Below are 20,859 nucleotides of genomic sequence, written 5' to 3'. Positions count from 1 at the left end.
GCTTTACCTGGCTCGATCTCTATCCCTCCCTCTTTTTTTCGCTCTCCCCTTCTCGGGCTGCTATCATGGCCATGGCAACACGGGTGCTGATTGCCAGGTCTGGCCCCTCTGGGGGCTGTAATAGCTATTTCTAGTTAATCTGTAGTGGGGCAGGGGGGAGGCAAACACTGGCAAGTAAGTGAGAAGCCTCCTTTGTAGGCGTCCTGTGTAGGGGCAGTGTAGTGCAGACAGCTTGCTGCTATTGCTCTGCCCACTTCTCTGTGTTTATGGAGGATTTCATTATGGCCTGAGAAGGTGGTAGCTTACTTCTTTTGAGTGAATGATGATAGCTGAAAATGGCAGTGGACTGGGCATGGCAAATTACTGGCTCAGCCTCTCTCCCCACCAGTGGATTGCTGTGTTCTCCCCTCCAGAGCTGTCACTTCACATTAACACAGTGATGACTGTCAGCCAGGGCAGAGGGCTGGGGTGGAGTGCAGTCCAGCCAGCCAGAGTACACACACACACAGCCACACGCACACAGATGAGTAAAATTGAGCCTGGTGTCATCACAGCTGCTCACCAGAGAAGCTAGCAAGCACCGTCATTGGGCTTTATGCTGCGTCTCTCCAGTGGCATAGCAGGCGACGAGCAGTGTCTTGTGCCGAAAAGCCCCTGGACACACCATCTCTGAGGAATTCTACTGGCTGTTAGCCTCATATCCTCAACCAAAGTGCAGCACAGCCTTTCTGAAGAGTGCTTATACAGTTGAGAATCCCCTTTAGGTCATTATGTGAGAAATACATGTGGTGCCTGTCTCTTTCTACCTTCTCTTTGTCCCTCTTTTTCCATTCTCTTCCCCTTTTATAACTCCCTCTCTGAAATGAGGCAAGTAGGTTTGAGCAGGAGGCTTGAAGGTTGTGTTCTTTTGATAGAGCTGCTCAGTGCTTTCCAGTGTATACATGGCTGTGCAGGGGAGCGCCAACAATTACTCTGATGTTAAGGAGAGCCAGCACATCTCATTGCCTGACCTCCAGGAGCTAATCTCCACTTTTCTCATCCTCAAAAGTTTCCTCCACCACAAAATGACCCTATTCACTCACAAAATGTAACCTTAGGTATAATAAGTGGAATGTTTATTGACTCAGCCTAATACTAACTGTCCTTTCTGTCTCCGTTTGTTCTTGTCCGCAGCTTTTCTGAAACACTGGGGTTGTTGGTGTGGCCGAATTTTCCCTGGATTTGACTGGTAAATTCAGAAGACTGAAGCCCAGGCTCACAGTCTACCTTTCACGGAGGCCCAGCCGTGAGAGGACTGAGGAAGGCACGTGGCGGATCATGACGGCCGACAAAGAGAAAGAGAGGGAGAAAGAGCGGGACAGGGACAGAGACAGGGACCGGGACAAGAGGGAGGCCGGTAAGTCTCGCCGGCAGGACGGAGACCGGGGCGACCGGGAGAGCGAGAGCTCCAGGCCCCGGCGCAGTTGTACGCTGGAGGGCGGAGCCAAAAACTACGCAGAGAGTGAGCACAGCGAGGATGAGGACAACGACAACGGAAGCACAGGTGGAGGCAGCGGCACGGCTGAGGAGGCCGGCAAGAAGGGCAAGAAGAAGACGCCCAAGAAGAAGTCACGCTATGAGCGCACAGAGAACGGAGAAATCACCTCCTTCATCACAGAGGATGATGTTGTTTACAGACCTGGCGGTAAGTCCCAGCCTAACCTCATTAGCATCATGCCCGCACTCATTGGCATGGTCACCAACTGCAGCAAACAGCAGGCAATCTCCATTTATCAATTTGCTCAGTTATAGATAATTGTAAGCCAATTTTCTACTATATCTCATTTATTTTGCTTTATCCCATTTTGTTTTCAGAGCTTGTTTTAAGAAACAAGGCCAAATATTTAATTCCCTTAAATTCACGGTCAATTTCCTTGGTTAAAACCCAGTCCTTTCCAGCTCAAATGCTCCAGATGAGCTGCCAAGGGTTTTGCAGATTCTCCGAAGTAGCAGCTCTCCAGCAGCACAAGTACTCCCTTAGGCTACAGGCTTATGCATCATACAATCAATTCCAAGTTGACTCACTCCGTCCTTTGTCTTGGGATAAGTCAATAAAGCAAAGTGGTGCTTCACTAGATGATGCGATGGTGACGACAGCCATGATAATGATTTCATCCCATCGCCATCTGACTCACTGAAAGTATGCTATCACTACTGGGGCCAAAAGGCACTCTAGTTTCCTGGAGAGAGATTTGAGGTGCGGTACAGTGTCTTTATTACATCGGATGAATGAGTTTAAAAAGAGAAGTAACCTTTTCCGCAGCTGTAAACATGGCCTCTCTTTCACCTGCTGTTTATAAATTGGTTGTACTAGAGGGGGGAATGTCAACACTCACTGTCGGAAGGAAGCCAGGTTAGCTAGCCGTGTGTGTGTGTGTGTAGTCATGTCTGCTCTCTCTCTCTGTTACAGCTCAGTGCTATCCCCCCTGCACCTAAATCATTGCCGCCATGTCTTTTCATTTATCTAGCAGCCAGCGAAAGGTCAAGTAGTGGGGGGGCGGCCCACATTGCTCGGGTATTTAATGGGAAGATGTAGGAAATTACAGCCAGTGTGTTAGGTTATCTTCCTCTCTAACTACCCACCCCCACACACATCTACACAAACACCCGCCCCCTCCTTTTTTTCTTTTACTGCTAAAGAGAAGCCTTCAAGTAGGTGCAGCAAAACAGCCAGACCCCCCCACCCCACCCTTTCCTTCTAGCTGTGTAATCTTGTTGGCTAAATTATCTCTGCGTCGGTATCAGTGGAGGTCCTCAAGCAAGCAGTCACACTAAACCAAAGCCTTGTTCTTGCGCTCTCTCTCTATTTCTATCTCTCCCACTCTATGACATGGACTCCATTGAAGCCTTTTTTGCTCTGCATTTCATGTTTAATAGAGAGAGCACCGCCGCTTTGTCTCACAGTCAACCATGCGGAGAGGGGGGAGGAGAGAGAGGGGCGAAAAAAAACGGAAGCAGTCAGTCACTTGAATGAAACATTCAAAAGGCATATAAACAAAGTCGACCGTCTCAGTGGATTAGCCCTGCCGAATATTTATATTTCCACATCCGAGCGAACAGTGGAGCCAGCCGCTGGTTGATGGGGAGTATTTATGTTTCCTGTCTTCTCCTTCAATTAGTCTGACAGGGCTAGAATGGCCTGAGTGTCGCTACCTGCTCCCACCATATAGACTGGAGCTGTTAGATTGGTTTGGATTAGGGATGGGCCAGGATTGGGTTGTGGCGGCCCCAGCCTCAGCCACTACCAGCGCCAGTACACTAGCTTGTCATTTACCTCCTATTGTCAATATGGGAGATCCTCCACCCCAACCACTGACCTCCTGCTGTCTCCTCCGCTTATTGTTCAAGTGATCAGCCGTGTGTATGTGCGTGTGTGTGTGTGTGTACGCAATGTGTGTTTTCCTCCTCCTGCTTGGTCATTGGTAGCAGCCTTCTTGCAATCAGATTTGATGTGCGCGGCTTAGGCAGGCACAAAGCCTGCAATGGATTATGCTTTGCTAAATGTTAAATCCCTTTATACCCGTCTAGTGACACACAATATGTAAAACTGACCACCCTGGGAGAGGGATTTGCGCCGCCCCAGACACAGGGAGAGGGAGGAAGAGGGTGGTGTAGAGCAGTAGAGAAAAAGGAAAGAAAATGTGAGCCGAAACACCTTTTTAATTGCTTTTGTCACAGAGAGCCTGACAAACATAGGCCCAGAACATCGCATAAAAAATAAGAGGTAAGCTAGTATTGAAACCTCCTGCACACTCCAAGTCCTAGCCCCCTTCCAGTCTCTCTGTTTGGCCTTTCTATCCCTGAAAGATGGGAGCAGGCGGCTTAGTGAACATCGATTGGATGGGAGACGGTGGAAGGAGAAGTGCAGTCAGCCAATAGGGGGGCCTATAGCTAACTCAAGCTCAACTGCTGTTTTAAAGGGATGGAGGAGTGTCTCTGTGATGGTGGCCAGGGGAGAGTGGCCCAGGCCATTTGTATGGTCAGCTGCTGGGGTGGACAGCCTGTAGCAGTGCAGGCAGACCTGGCTAATCGATCAGTGCCCTGTGGCTGAGCTCTCACCGCTTCCCCAGGCCCGGGCCAGACACCTCCAGCTCTCTGCCCGCTCTCCACACTCAGCCAGCCCCCCCCCCCTCCCCAGATTATAGATCCTCTCTCAGGAGATTATACACACTGCCATGGGGGAGATCAATAGGAGACACCCTAGAAGCACTGAGACACACAAAAAGACATGTCAGTACACACACACACACACACACACACACATATACTGATAACCAGCATTTGTGAACACTCACAAACTCATGCACGCACACAGTAACACAAACTAGGCACATTTGTAACAGATGTGCACATGGTCACTAACTCTCACAAGCACACTCATGTACTAACACACACAAGCTCAGTCTAAGACACACATACACAAACACACACAAACACACACACAGCGCTATCCCTCTCCAGCTGTAGCCCACTCAGCTATGTTGCTCATCCCTTCTCTCCACTGCAGTATGGCTTGGTGCTGCAGGTGGCTGGCTGCCATAGCACGTCTCCTTCCCTCCTAACTGACTGGCTGGCCGGCCTGTTTAAAATGGAGAGAGCTAATGGAAACCACCTGCCCCCCCCTCCCTCTACCTCTTGTTATCTCACACAACATGGCTGCCACAGCCAACCCGCTAATTATCTAATGGTATAGAAGAGTCGGACGTCACTCTCTTGAAGAGGTATAGAAAAGATTTGATTTAGCTTGGTAGTTTTTTCTTGGAACCTGGTAGGTTTGTGTAGCTAGTGCAGTGTTGCTTACTGCAGTGTATTGTACAGAGAGATTGCCAACTAGTCTCAGATAAACACCTCTTGTGTGTGGGGTGGGGGGAGTGGACGGGATGTGTGTTGAGGTGGACAGCTGGCACTTCTTGCCGCAGCCACCACAGAACCCTAGGGAATGTTGGAGTGTGTGTGTGTGTGTGTGTGTGTGTGTGTGTCACACGCACACATAGTGAGCTGTGCAGCAGGAGTATGTCTGACACACACATGTAGCACTAGGCAACCAGCCCTCCCTCTCTGCCTCCCCCTCCCTTCCTTAAACTCAGAACTAACTGTTGGCAGTCACACAAAACAGCCATGTCCTTTAAGTGTGCAAGGCTGTATCCCACATATCTCAGCTCTCTTAGCATATACTTTAGTTTTTTCTTCTCAATATGTCTGAACAAAGATCCAGGACTCTGGTTTTACCTTATTTGGTATGGATGCTGCTTAAGTTAAAATTCAATAAATCAAATACTTTATTTTTTCCATACTTCTCCTTAACACTTATTAAATCAAACATTATTACTTGACGTTCAAGCTGACATGCAGATGTTGTTAAAATTCTTAACGGCTTGTAGAGAGACAATTCGCGGTCAGGTTAGTACCATTAGCTCTCACAGCCATGTTAAGAGGCCTGGCCTTTGTCTTGCACTGGCTGCTGTATTCAGCCATGTTGACTCCCTGAAACTGTGAACAGGCATAGAGGCTGCATCCATCTCATGTCACTAAGGCTCTAAAATGTAGAGGATGCAATCTGTTAAAGCGTTATTGTTTTGTCTTAAGGTACCTGCTATCCTTTAGTCTTAATTTTGTGCTGGCAGTCACACCACAAGTGGGTGTAACCTTTTATCAAATAATGAATATCTCATTGAAATTAAACTAAAATGTACTTAACATACAATACACCTGGCATATCAATTTCTGTTTTCAGTATGGATCCTCTTAAAAAGCCAGTGTAATGCGCTTCACTGAGTCTTGCATTGTTTTTTATGGAGCCAAGACACCATAGACCAGAGCCTGATTAGCATAGTACATCCTCTCTGATACAAAGGCTACTTGTCGATCCATTTGCTGTTTCCAGTCAAGCCTAACATGAGGACAGTCCCTTGGAGTCGTTTCATATTGAAGCATAGCAGTGCGAATCTGTAGCCCGTCGCTAACTGAACAGATCTATTTTTAAAAAGCCCTCTCTGCTCTCCCATCTCTCTCCACACTAGAGACTCTGGGAAAAGGGCTTTTTAGTGAAATCCAACCACCTGCCGACTGCTAAATGAGAAAGCGTGGGCTAGCGGAGAGGGAAAGGATGGGGAGGGGGGGGACTTGTCAAAGGGCCTCTGTTCTCCCCTAGGAGCCCAGTCAGCTGTAGGCCTGCCTATTGTAGAGGGTTGATGGTATCGCCTGCCAGGTATTTCCCTCTGCTTTCCAGTGAGAGGAAGGGAGGGCTATCAGGGTGATAGAAGAAGAGAGGAAGGGAAGTTGGGGAAGAATCAGGTGCCCAGGCTCCTCCAGGCCTTCACTGCTCATTACACCACGCCACGAGTAGCGTCCCAGCAGGAAGTGACACAAGGCGGCCTGGGTCATCAGTTGGGCTCCCTCGCAGGAGCACTGTTGTTGGTGGTGGATCAGTAATAATACACACACACACCAGTCTCTCTCTGAATCTCTCTCTCTCTCTCCCCAACTCTCTCTATCGCCCTATCTCCCTTGCTCCTCTAGTCCCCTCACACCCCTGCGGTTCCATTATTGCATTCCTTGTGCTATTTAATTTTAGGATCAGTAAACTCAAGGGGGGCAGCTTTCCTAAAGCCTTGCTCTACCCTGCTCCGTGTGCGCGTTGTGAGTGTGAGCTGGGCGCCCCTTTTAACAATGCAGGTGCGTCCTGCCTCACGGCTAAAACTCAACACCCCCAAGCATGGCTTAAGCAAAAGCTCCTCTCAATTTAATAAGCCTGCCCTGCATCCTAAATATGCTCATATTCCTGCTGTGTTTTGCTGAGCTCATGCCAAAACACCCACCTTCACTGTTTACAAAACACCAGTATGTATGACCGTGTTCACAATGCGACTTTTTCCATCGTTGCTGGCTCATAAAAAGAAAGGCAAGCCGATATTACCTAAGAACTCCCCCACACCACCCCTTTAATGCTGCAGCAAATTAAACAGCAACTTATTTGCTTGATACAGAGAGAGCAGAGCAGGGCTGTTTTGCTGAGGCTAGGTGTGTTTTAGATTAGACATGCTTGGCAGCCGTAAGAGAATGGCTGGCTGAACAATGAGCTACAGCTGAGGAGGAGATGGTGTGTGTGTGTGTGTGTGTGAGGGGGGGTTAACAACGAATATTCAGGCTCTTGAACTCAGCAGTGACAATGTAATTGGAGAAACAATGACCGTCGGAGGATCAGGTTTCAATGAAGCGCTCAGGTCGGAGGAGCTGATGATTATTTTTCTCTGCTGAAGTATTGAACTTTCTCTTGCTCTCTTTCTGTCTGGGTGGCGTGGCGGTCGATGGTGGATTATAGGATGGGGGCGAGCAGTATGTGCTGAGAGTGTGAGAGAGAGAGGTGGAACTTATGGCCGCTGAGGGAGAGAGAGCACTCTACTACAAAGGCCCTGCTGTGGCTCTCCCTCCTATAGCGTAGGCTACATCCATCCAGCCAGCACACACTTCAGCCCTAAAAAAAAAAAACGCCCATCCCCCACATAGACCCCCACCACTGCCGCCACAGCTAAACCCCCCTTCCCTCCCCTTTCCACTTCTCCACTTGAGCGAGGAGACCCACTTCCAAATGCACAAAATGGCTGGAATGTTTAACAAGCCTGGCAGACCCTGGAGGAACCGTGTGGCCCACCCCGAGACCCCCCAATTGCACTGAGCTTTTGGTTTAAAAGGCAGTCTTAAGCGTTGCTCAGTTTTTACTTTCACATTCATTTAGCTTTGTGTTGTAGTCATTTCAGAAAATGCCCTTGAGGTAGTAGACTTTTAGCGCCCGGGATGAATTCAAAATGTGCTTTTGACGTTGGAAGAACAGACTCGCTCGCTGTCTGTAAATGATTAAACTAGATCCCTGTCTTTTTTCCCACCTATCTCTCTCTCTCGCTGTCTGTTCTTTGTGCCTGTTGATGTGCTCTGGTGTGTAGACAAGGGGATCCGGCCTCTCTAAATGAATGTGCCGGCGAGGTGAAGGGACACTAAGCCCTAATTCCCCCGATTTGACTCCTCCGAAACATGTCATCTCATTCAGATTAGTCTCTTTTGTTCTCGGCCCTCCCCCCACTCCCCTCCCTCCTGTTCCCTCCTCCTCCGCTACCCGCTCTCCCTCTCTCTCTCTCTCTCTCTCTCTCTCTCTCTCTCTCTCTCTCTCTCGCCACACACACACACACACACAGTGTCGCTCACAGGTCACACAATAGCACTGATGGATATTTTCATTCATGTTATCTTGTAAATGACTTCCAGGGATGGTGTAGAGGAGGGAGAAAAGGAGGGCGGAAGGGAGGGAGAGGGGAAAAGAGAGAGAAGGAGGGCAGTAGTGAGAGAGATACATGCGTCATTCAGAGCCAGCGAGGGCGATAAACCCCCTCCCCTTAGAATAGCTCATTCAGCCCACAGCAGATAACAAGCCCACCCTGGGGTTACATACACACGCACACACACACACACACACACACACATAGCCTCTCAAAAAACAAAGCCCATGATGTCACACAGCCCCTCTACAAATGGTATCTGGGGTGTCAAAGCTATTTAATATCTTTGCTTCCCCCCCACTGCAAGCAGGAAGATAAACCACAGCCAGATCGATAACTCTGTTGACACAAACAAATAAATAACAGATGATGCCACTGTCAGCCACTGAAAAGCTAGCCACACATCTTTTGTTAGGGAAAGCGTGGCTTAGTCCTTGAGCCCGGCTCCCTAACACCTCAGCACCGCTTTTGCTGAAATGAGCACCAGCCTAGTCAGTTTGTGTTGTCAATGTAAATCCTAGCTATAGCTTTGTGAATTGAAGCTTACAGAGCGGCTGTTGGAGGAGAGCAGAGTAGCCCTCCTCCATGGCTGTGTATGTGTTGATGTTAGCCAGTGCGCCACGCTCCGGAGGCTGCCCAGTCAGTCATGGCAGCCGCTGGTGGGTAAAGGGCAAGCAAAACCAGCTCTCCACTCATCTGGGCCCGGACCACTCAAATAAGTTTCAGCCCATTACATGGCTCCCATTTGAATTGAACATCCGCCCTCAGTGTGTTTGATCTATTCTTCAGTCAATTAAGCGTATGTGGGTATGTGTATTTGAATGACTTTCCTGTTCAGCCAGCAAGAACCCTATGTTACAGGCTATTACATAAACCAAGATCAATCCATTTTTTGCTTAGTTTGATCTCACTCCTGGTTTTGCGTTTTGACTCAAAGCCAAAGTTGAATGGAAGGCCATTATGCTAATTTGACTCTTGTGAATTCAAATCTCCTTTTTTTTAATAATAATTCTAACCCTTGGCTCTTTCTGGAAGGTACCGTGCCAGGCTAAGCAGTAACCATTAGCCTTGTGTACTTCATCCCCCGCCCCTCCACACCACCTCCTCCTCTCTTCTACAGAAGTGGCTGTGTGTTTTTGTCCTGTGCAGCGTGAATGTTTTTGTTAAGGAGATGAGGGTTCACGACCTGGCCATACCACCAGTCACATTCAATTTAACAGCACAGCCGGCCCAGGCTTCCCCCCCATTCACACACACAATGTGAAAGGGCCGCTGAGTACACTTGTAAGGGTTATGTAATTTGGCAACATTTTAAGAAATGAGTGAGAGGAAAGAGGTTGTTTTTTTGTTTTTTTTTTCATCTCAACACCAATCAAAAGTAAGGCTAACTGGACATATTTAGGTATGATGACAGAAGTTGTCTTTTTTAGGGAAGGGGGGGGTGTTAAAGCCAGTCTTGCTCGCTGGTGTACAAATGGAGTGGAACAATAACATAATTCCCCTTGGGCGTAATGTTTGCTTTGGAAAGGCAACCTTGTAGCGCTCCAAAAGTCCTTAATCCTATTACTCGCATTCCAATTGAATTTGACTCAAGGAGAAAAATGTCTTTTCAGCAGAGGTAACACCACGCAAAATAATATATTACTGACTCTGGCATCTCTTCGCAGCACTGCATAAAAACATGAAAGCTTTGGGAAGTGTGAACATCTTCTTTCTAACCCACAAATTTTCTCTTGTTCCTTTTTTCTCTCTTCCAGATTGTGTGTATATTGAGAGTCGGCGGCCCAACACTCCCTACTTCATTTGTAGCATTCAGGACTTTAAGCTGGTGAGTAGCCTTTTGCTTCCTCTCTGCCCTCTGCATGTCCCTGTGTCCTCACCCTGGCCCGCGGTTCAGCACCCACCCACCCGTCCATCTCTGTCCTTATCTGCCAACCCCACCACAGTTGTTCTAGTGACCTGGGAAACGAGGGCCATAATTGCCTGTGCACCAGTGTTAGGAGAAAGATGCCGACTTGCACTTTTTTCCTGCACCATGGAAGTCCGATGAGAATTGAGCACAAGTTATCGTGGAATACACTTTGAATTGAAATTGCTTTATATTCAGAGTTTTTTTTTTTTTTTTTAACGGTTCATGTGGAAAAAATACTTTTGAGAATACGGCTTGAATAGTAACTAGCCTCACAATCCAGTGGCAGTAAATTAATGCTCGTTAATGAAAATAAAGATGTTTGTCGAAGCACTTAATTGATTTAATGAAGGAGGCCTTCACCATTTCTGTTTTGAATTGATTTTTTTTTTAACAACCGAAATTAGCCAAATTGCCTCTTTTGCCGAACAAAGAAATCAGTTTTTTAATTTGCTGCTGAGAAGGGCTGATTCATCAGGGCTGGTCAATTTAGGGAATAAAGTGACGCTTGTTTTCTCAGCAACAGGACACTTAAAATATATCACAGACACACACACACGCACACTCCATTTCCTCCCACAGCGTAGACTAAAGGCAGGGACTACTGGAATATGTAATCTGTGAATGTAGGAGAGGAAACTCTGGGTCTAAGTAGCTAAATGAAGCAGCATCTAAGCCTGCTGCAGTGAGAATTGTCTGTCTTTTAACAGCTCCATTGTCTGAGCAGAGTGCAGAGGGCTTGGTGAGGGCCGGCCAGGCCCCAGGGGGCCCAAGTAATGGCTGCCAACAGCCAGGGTGATGATGGGAGGTCAGCTCAGGGGCCACATGCACCACTTCTGGTGGGAAGGTGGAATAGTGTATGTATGTGTGTGTGCATTTGAGATGAGTGTGTGTGCGCTTTTGTTCTGTGTGTGTGTGTGTGCTTACATATCTTTGTGTGTATGTCGGAAGGGCAACGGTTGTGTGTAGAAGTGGTTTTAAGGTGGGCTGTAGGCCTTGCAGAGGGGAGAGCAGCCAGGCCCCACAGCAGCAGGGCTTTAATCGGATTGCTGCTAGAGAGTGCTGAGGACGGCAGGAACCCCATCTCATACACACACACACACACACACACGCACCTGCACCTTGATTAAGAGCGCCAGCAGAGGTCTGGGGCCGACAGAGGTAATTGTCCAGGGAGAGAGAGAGAACACTGGCTCCATTAGCTGACCTCTCTCTCTCTCTCTCTCTGTCTTTCTCACTCTCTGTTTCTCCCTCCCCCCCATCCATCTGTAATTAATGAACAGCCATCTGCATGCCTGTGTGTGTTTGAGCAGACTGTACCCTTGTCCTCCTATGTTAAAACAACAAGCCCTGCTGGCTCTTTAAACAAGTACAGCGTTTTCAATGAGCTCACTTTGTTTTGGGGCTACAAATTACAAAAGGTTGGCTCTATGCTAGCTACTATGCAAACTCATAATCTCTATTTACGAGACTACAGAAAATCCTCTTTGAGGATGATGGCGGATTGTGACTGCACTGGCTGGAGTAAACTACCACCTAGCTGGCCAACCTTGACCCTACCATGTCACCGCACACTCATAATTGGGGCACAAACTAATGCCTTTGGGAGAAGAAAAATGCTCATCCAACCAAACCCGCCCACCCCTCGTCCTACTCTTTTGTCAAACATAATCGTCAGTATAATCTCACTCCCATCCCTTTCCCACAATATTTTGAAAGGGACAGAGAGCAGCCGAGTCGAGAGCCATATAAGCGAGCCAGTCATCAGACGTCAAATCGTTTTCTTTATTTCCCATCCACTCATCCCTCCCTTCCTCCCTCTCTCTCTCTCCGACCCCCGCTTTTGCTTGCCGCGCAAATTATCGATCAGCCCCCTTCTGCGTGTGGGGGAACAGAGCTTTGGAGACGCAGCAGAAGGGGGAGGAAATTGCATCGGTCCTGAACCAAACAACCTCATCAATATCGCCCCCCTCTCTTTCTTTCTCTCTCTTTCTCTCCTCCCTCAGTCTTTAGGCTGTAACAGTCTCACCCGTGTACTTTATCTAATGACCTGTGAATCCAATTAGTGGTGTGTAGAAATCCTGAATGCAGCCATCAATCTCCCTAGCGTGGGGAAGAACGAGGATTGAAGCCCTCCTCTCTGTCTCTCCATATCTCTCTCTGTCTCTCTCTCTCTGTCTCTCTCTTTCTCTCTGTCTTCCCCTCTGCCTTGTAATGATTCTCAGACTAGCATTGTTGCATGCACGTGTGCTTCCTTGTTCCTTCCGTACACACGCTGCACAGTCATTCTGCAATATGCCATCATGCAAACAAAAATCCATTCTGCAACATTATTGGGGTCATTCTGGACTTGGAGGACAATCATTTTCCCTGCTTTGTTTACTCAATAGTGGCAGCCTTGGTGCCCACTGTGACCTGTGTGACATATTGATCCAGCCATATGGATTGCAGTCTCCTGCCTAGCTCCTAAAATGTCTGCCCAGATACAGAAGTGACCAGTGGGAGGCCATTTTAACCGGTAGAGGTATTAGACGAAAGCGGGTGAGGGTGGGGGGCATCGAAGAACAGCCTCTACATTAGCATTAATTCACTGCTGTGCCCATGTTCAGATCATTACGTAGCACAGTATTCCTCTGATGTGAGCGATCCGGTCAATTAAGTGGCACAGTGCATTTAGCCCTAATGTAGCAACACTAGCAGTGGGCTGGTGCTCCTCCTGTTAAAACGTCCTCCCCTCTGCGTGGAAAATAGCCGCTCTCGTCACTAAGCTTAACGCTAATGCTCCACTGTGTTCTCCACAAGGGCTAGTTTCAGTTTACACCTGGTGCCGTGACCTTGAAATGTGTTTACAATCTATATTTGATGAGAGTGATGCAGTGAGCCTGCCGTTGTGTGTGTGTGTACATGTGTGCCGATGTTAGCATGTTTGTATTCTCAGTGATCATCATGCAATTTGTGTGCGTCTGTACTTGGTGATGAACACAACACACACTTACCCACACCTGTGTGAGCTGATAGTTGGTGTGAGGGGAAATGGGGGGAGAAGCTAATCAAACAACGAGCGAACAGTGAACAATCTGCAGCCGTATCTGCCCATTGGCCCCTTGCCTTCAACGATCCATCCTGCTTTCCTCCCTCATCGTCCCCTCTGTCTCTATTTCTCTTCCTCATCTATCTGCTTCTGCACTTCATTCCCCCCTCATTCCCACTCCCCTCTTTATCTGCTGTCACTCAGCTCTTTCCCTCCCTCCTCTCCCATCCCATGTTCTAGTCATTGTGTCCATGTCCTCGACGCTCATTGACCCCCTACACCCCTCTCTGCTCGTATCTAACCTCATTTGCTGTTATTGGTGAAGTCAGCTGTGTTCCACCCTCCCTCCTTCCCCATCCCTCTCTCCCTGCCTTTCTCCCAGCATCCCTGTCTCCCTCCCTCTTTCTCTAATGGAGTGATTGCAGTGTTTCTCCCCCCGGGATTGAGGAGCCCAGCACACACACACACACACATGCAGCATTCTCTCTCTCTCTCTCTCTCTCTCTCTCTCTCTCTCTCTCTCTCTCCTCTCTCTCTCTCTCTCTCTGTGTCTCTCACACACACACACACACACACACACACACTCCTTCCCTTGGATCCCTCTGCTTATGGACATTTAATTAGATGCCATGTACAATGCAATTATCTGCCAGGAGTCCAGCTCATATGTTGCAGGCCTGATCAGCTTAAAAGGATGAGGGATTTTCTTTGTCATATAACCAGTATACAGTGGGGGGGGGGGGCAAAAAAAAAGATGTAGTCACTGGTTTTCATTATGTGCCCCTTGTTGTCTTGGCGTCAGTGTAAGAACACAGTGTAAGATTGTAGCCATCTCAAGGTTGAGTGAGCACAGTTTGCGCTGTGAGATGTGTGCAAGCAAATCTGTGATAAGGTGTGCATGTGTGTCCAGTGAAAGCACGGATGCTGTGATGGAGTGTGTTTGTCTAAGTATCCAGTCCTGTCAAGTAAACACACTCACACATGCAGATTGCGTACATGTGTGTTATTGGAGGTAGCTGTTATACATCAATCCAATTGAATAGGTGTGTGGAAACAATGTTTGTCTTGTGGGGGAAATTAATTGCCTTTTAAACCTGAATTCCTATCGATTAGTGTTTTGCCGTGTATCATCTAGCCTACAAGATTTGTGTGTGTGGGTTCACATGGCCTCTGTATGCCTAATCATTAAGGATACATGTGGTAAATAATTTTCACTCACATTAACAAACAAAATATCAGGGGCGTCCTGGTAGCTGTGTCATATCCCTCTCTCTCACCCATCTTTCCTCTCTCTCTACTGTGAACTAATAAAACAGAAATACCATTAAAAGGATGTTTAAAAATCAATAATCATTAGAAATGAATCTTTTTGAAAAAAAAAAAAAAAACGCTTTTTGACTGCTCCCCCAAAAAAAGAGCTGAAACGTTTTAATCTTTAAAGCCAGCCAAACCAAATTTTGTACACTTCACTACAATTTGGAAGTATTTGACACTTTCTTCCCACATGAAGTGTGGCTTCCTCTGGTGTTTGTAAGGTGCTGTCACTTCCTCTACGTTCTGGGACCCATCCTGCTTGAATTGATTGATGGGAGGGCCACGTCTCTTAATTTGCATACAGCTTGAAAATCAATGATGAAAATCACAATTTACGATTTTCAGTATGCTACTTTTTATTTTCAGATTCACTTAATGTTTCTTTTTCTATTTGCATTTACATTTTCACTTTTACTTGGTATTGTGGCATAATTATTCTTGGGACTATAATAGAAAATTAGGCATTTATGATTTTGCAATTGCATTTTAATTCTGCACAAAAACCCTTCAAATTTTTATGCCAGAGCCATTCCCCAAAGTAATCTATATACCCTCTTGTTCTGCAGATTTTAAATGTTGCCATTTTTTGCACAAAGTTACATTACACCACAATATTGATAATAATTTGTTAAATTAACTTTAATTTAAGACGTCATTACCTAACAAAAAAACATTTCAACTATTCATCAACATCCATAGTTCTGAGCATGCAGCCAGGGCATATGCACTGTCCATGCGTGGTTACATGTGTATTGGAAAGCATGTTTATATTAGCATATAACAGCAAAGCTAGTTTTCCCAGTTGTCATGTAAACAGCATGTGTACACCTCCGGTACATACACAAACCCACATACACACCAAATGCTAATTCCATTTCACAGAACTCTTTCCTGATGGTCTTAGCTGGTGCTTATCATACAGCCTTGGAAAATGCCACCCATTCAAAGCCCTTAATTAAAAATGTTTGATAAAGATGCAAATATATGTGCATAAATACACATGCACAAAATGGGCAGTTATTTCGTTTTCTATGGACCCTGAGTATGGCCCTAATGGAATCCAAAGTGCAGAGAATTAGCCTAACAATTAGATCCGCTAGCTAATTAGGCTGCGTCTAGCTTGTCTGCGCATATTCAAAACCATCACTTAATGCATGGCCTAGCGTTGGCAAATGGAGTTCCTTGCCATCCCTATGAGCCATCTTCAGATTTCTGTTTATGTAAAGCCACGGAGAGTGTCAAAGTGCCCTGTGATGCATGCAGCAGCAAGTCAGTGAAAGCGAGTGCGTTAGACTGTAATGAACAGCCTGTGTGTTTTTCACCAAAAACCCTCCCGTCGGTGTTGAGCCGTTGAGATGGTGGTAGGAGGTTGACTAGACCGGCATCACTAGTCTCTATTCGCTGCCTAGAAAACTGTGTTCTCTTTTTATCTTCCCGTTTCTCCCTTCGCGACCACCCCCCACCCCACCCCCATCGAACATTTTGAAATGCAATTATGGATCAGTGAGCACCGCCATCAGTCGCACTTCTTGTTAATATTTATCGAGTGGAGCGGCAGCCGCTGCCATCTCTTTAGAGAGGGGGGCTGCAGTCATTAGGGGCAATATAGTTGTGTGTGTATGCGAGGCTCAGCTCTCCCTTTCATTCCACGGTCCACTCAGCTGCCGTAAGCGAGCTGGTACGTTTCACAGGCATGAACATGTGGAGGTGCAGCTTTTCACGATTGTGTGTGTGGCTGTCTTAAGTGTCTGCTTGTCTTTGTGCTCTCTGTGAGGAAGCAGCTTTGACAAGGGCATCTAGGCGTCTATAGACATGGCTGGCCAGGCGAGCCTGCTGAAAGCTGTTTGATTGAAGCATTCTGCCTGTAATGTTCCCCGTTGAGTACCAGCCTTAAAGCCATAGAATCGCAGCACAACACCCACTAAACTCTGAATAGCCATTCTTTGTCACTTACCTACAAACAACAACAAAAAAAATACCAGACCAGAAACTGTTGCTGACATCATACTCCTAACTGTTAACTGTGGTAGGCTAATACATGGAGTGGAATAATTTTTCAATTTGGACAAATTAATTCTGCTCAGATTACCCTTCGTATATTTGACAAATAACCCCCTCCCCCTCGCGGTTGGCTGTGACTAGCTCCTGTGAGCAAAGGCTTTTTTACTGCTGCTTATGCAGTATCAGGCGACTCCCCATTATGACCATTTTGATTAATGCTCCTCAATGAGGTATGCTGCTTGCACCCCCACTCCCCTCCTCCTCCTCCTCCCCGGACCCAATCCTGCCTTCCTCCTTCATTCTCTCCCTCCCTCTGCACACTTGAAATTTCATTGAATGAGGCATTAATGCTGTTCTTTGTAATAACATTAGGTCATTTAGCTGAGGTGCTGGGTCACTTACTCCTAGCTGCAGCAGCTGCTGTTTCCATGCAGGCATATTCTCAAACAGAAACAATCTGCTAGACTCACAAGAACTAGTCGTACTCTGGTGTCAGTTTGCTAGCTTGGTGCATTTCTCAAATTGGATGGAGACAGGCACGCATCTCTCAGACAGCTACAGAGCCCTGTCTCTCTTTGGGGAGGCAGGTTAGATTGATTGTCCACACGAGCGCGGCGATGAATAAATAAAGCAATACAAATGGCAAGGTTGAGATAACAACACAGTTCAGGCCCGATGAGTGGAGGCGGCTGTATTCAGCTCCGCTTGGGGGTATAAAACCAACCTGCCCGACCCTCTCCTTAGCTCCTCACCTCTCCTCTCTCTCTTATCCCCCTCTTTTCATCTTTTTGGACAGATAACCTTTTTTTGTCTCACCCTCACTGCCCTCCCTGTGCATTAGTTAAATGCTGCTATGGAAACCGGTTGTTCAGCCAATAGGATTATCTCTTTCTCTAGGATAGAAGGAAGGGGAGGGAAGTGGAGACGGGCTAGAATCAAAATGGAGTTTTGTGCGTGTTTTTGTGTGTGGTGATTACCTTCCCAGATGGAGAGGGTGCAGCCTCCGGACAGAGGGGGTTGGTAGGGGTGAAGGGGCCAGGCCAGCCGCCATAGCATTTTCATAAGGCTCTTTAAAAGCTCAATCAATAGCCACCTCTATGACCCACCACTGCTAAATTATTCAGCAGAGAAGCCTTTTGCTCACTCTCCCTCTTGGAGTTTCATTAATTGAGTTTACCTTCACTGGCTTGGCTGCATCTCACGCACAGACACATGCATGCAAATTTGTCAAGTCATTTTCAGGAGTCATTTGGGCCTCCCAAATCCGAGTGTTAATTTCACCCCTTGTCGCTGAGTCGTTGAAATATTCAGCGGTGCCTCAGCCACTGTTTTTTTTTTTTTCCCTGGCACATCACAAGTGAAAATGCCTCCTCTGATGTCTTCACTAACATCTGAGGAAAACTCACTGTGCTCCTGCATCAAGCGGCACATTTTATCTTTAAAGCAGGGGAGTGAACAGACACTGCTATCTTCTTTGGCACCGGCTTTGATGAGAAAGAGGGAAAACAAATGTAGCAAAGACACAAAGATAGGCAGGTAGAAATGACACGCTTACAACTTACAGCACACCCAACCCAGTCGTCGTATATGGAAATAATGATGGGGCCTGTTTAATTACAATGACCAGGTCTTCCTGGCGCACTTAAAATGGCCGACTGCTCTGGAGGAGGTTGCACACTAAATTAGAGGGTGAAGGGTCCTTTGAAGTAGGTTAGTGTTCATAGCGCCAAACAAACACTGGTGCTAGATGGTTTCCATTGGTAGTCTGTGCTCCATAGCATTAAAGATAAGTCCCTCCCTTTTTTTCCCCCCAGAGCCTTCCTTTCCTCAACATCGTTTGGCCGTTAGTATCTCAGGAAATTAAATCTGATCCTGTGACTAGTTGTTATGAGTGTTGTATTTAGAGGAGAATCTCTTGTCTTTGCCAGGCCACCCAGTGCTGAGCGGAGCAACCTGACACTAAACACATTTGCGTGGATTGGTCAAGCTTTAATTGGATTGGCCCCTGCTCTGACATGGACAGCTAATTTTACCCCCCTTCCTCCTGTTCCCCCTCTCCATTCCCCAGTTTCCATCGCCTCTTCCCTCTTGTCCCCTATTTTTCTCCTTTCCACCCTCCTCTTTTCCCCTCTCACAGCTTAAGTGGGTATCTGGCGTGCCTCACCACTGGTTCTCAGCTCAGCACAGTGTAATTTCCAGCTTGTCCAAAGTGTGACATGCCAATAAAAAAAGAATGAGAGAGAACAGGAGAGAAGGAGGAAGAGGGGTGGGTGGGTTGGTTGGGGGGTGCTGTGGAAGTGGAGATTTACAGTGGTATCGGGTTCACACGCTTCCACCGTAGCCCTCTCTCTTATTTTTTTCTTTCTCTCCATTAAAGAACACATGGTGCAAATTAACTCTCACCAGTAGAGAGAGAGGAAAGGGAGGAAGGAAAGAGGGAAGGAGGGCAGGGGCATCGGTCAGGGAGAGGAGAGGAGACGAGAAGAGGAAATTTCAGGGATTGCTGTGAGGTCTGAGGAATGTCTACACTTTGTACCTTGGAACCCACTGACTCACACAGCCCTTAAAACAACAGCAACATCACCATGGGCTGCCAGCTCCTGTGGCTCCCCTGCAGCAGCACTGCATTTTCACACAGGCCCTCTGACATTCTGTACTGTACATGCACTGCAGCTTGACTCACTGCTAGCTTTGTTATCTGCGCTCTGTCTCTGATCGCTTGTTGATCTAATGCAACGCAACTGGCTCACATATGCTCGCGCTTTGCTCCTGAAAGGGGAATACCACTCGGTTTAAGAATTCACATATGTCATTACTGTAGCTCAGGGCCGTCCAATTTGTATTTGTGAACAAGAACAGCTCTTTCCCAAACCTACAAACCAGAGAACCAAGAGCCTTATCTGTCATGTCATCAAGATTTACAGACTGGAGCTGCTCCATAACAAATGAACGAGAGAGTCTGAGAGCTTGCTGCTCAAGGTTTTACACTCAAATGAGCATTTTTGGTGGTGCTGTCTGAACAGAACCACAAAATATACCCACATCCCTAGAGACTCATCCTGTGTAGCCTCACCGTCTGCAAGACTGACAGCTGATTCTCTGTGGAGGTGTACGTTGGCATGACAATGTAAAACACCAAAAAATATAAACTTAAAATGTAAAAACAAAACACAGATTAGGGGCAAGACAAACTGCTCTCTCATTTCTGGATTTAGGAGATTTTAATTAATGACCGATTTAGACTTGTCTTTCCTTGGATACAGAAGAAGGATTGTGTGTTTTCTGTTCAGTGCGTCACATGTCCGCCCACAGTGGCTGTGACTGGTGTTGCATGTGTGTTGATGGGCAAGCCTAAATTGCGTTTGCCTGCCTGTCACTGCCAACAGATCACATGGACTGAGGGAAACCACAGCTGCGAGGGCTTGGAGACGCTTCACCACACACGCACTTCATTTATTCTGCACATAGGTGTTTGCGCATTTTGTGACTCGCATGCACAAACACACACAAGCACGCACACTTCATTATCCCTGGGTTGTGTAACCCTGAAACCTCTGCCGTGCTTGCCATAAACCAGACAGTCCCAACCTCCAAATTCTCTCTGCCTCTACCATTTCCTCTACTCTTCTCCTTTGCTCATCTGCTGTTCTTCAGCGCATACCTCAGCCTCCCTCCCCCTCCCTCCCTCTCAGCCCCTTCTCTCCCAAACATCATTTCCACCGAGATTTCACGCTACTACCAGTCGATTTTATTGTTGCCTCGATCTTAAACCGTATGCCATGAAGCAGCGTAAACACTATCCGCGATGGTAAAGACATTTCCTGGCATCAAAGGGCCGAGCTGCGCTATCCCCTCAGTAGCTGTATTCATTTCTGCTCCCGCCACGCTCAAACGCTCTTTGTTCTTCTCTTTATAGGAATGTACTTAACAGTTTGGCAGTGTTGTGTTTGTGAACTGAGCTGCCTTTGTTCCAGCAGGCAGTTAACACTTGTGTACCGAATAGAGAGAGGAAAGTCGGCGTTATTAAGCCTACTGTTAAATTAGGCTAAGCACTATCTTAATGGAATGATTAAGAAAATACCGAACTCCCTTAAGTCCCTCTTTTTTTTCCAGTAGTCAAATCCCTATGTCTTTGATCAAATGGGTTCTCCTCTACCCCTATGCAGTTGTTAAGGCATGCTGCTGCCCTGCATGGCAATCTGTGTTGAGAGCTCCATCTGACGTGCAATTTTAATCCCCCCTCCCCCCTTTCTCACTCTGGAGCTAATTGAAATAATCAGAGCATTTTAAAGACG

The 20,859-nt window shown here is 47.0% G+C and overlaps 1 protein-coding gene across 3 annotated transcripts in view; it reads left to right on the top strand.

Annotated features, from left to right (window-relative positions):
• The window catches only part of rerea (arginine-glutamic acid dipeptide (RE) repeats a), a 98,438-nt gene that overhangs the window by 23,523 nt on the left and 54,056 nt on the right, over window positions 1–20,859 (top strand). For all 3 annotated transcript variants that reach the window (XM_078288113.1, XM_071908788.2, XM_071908787.2), the window contains exons 2-3: window positions 1,174–1,684; window positions 10,067–10,137. In XM_078288113.1, coding sequence (XP_078144239.1) covers window positions 1,318–1,684; window positions 10,067–10,137 — 438 coding nt within the window. In that variant the 5' untranslated portion in view covers window positions 1,174–1,317. The remainder of the gene's footprint in view (window positions 1–1,173; window positions 1,685–10,066; window positions 10,138–20,859) is intronic.

Source organism: Centroberyx gerrardi, chromosome 14 (assembly GCF_048128805.1).
Source record: "Centroberyx gerrardi isolate f3 chromosome 14, fCenGer3.hap1.cur.20231027, whole genome shotgun sequence".
NCBI lineage: Eukaryota > Metazoa > Chordata > Actinopteri > Beryciformes > Berycidae > Centroberyx > Centroberyx gerrardi.
Note: the sequence above shows the minus strand (reverse complement) of the source record. Positions and strands in the feature narration are given on the sequence as shown.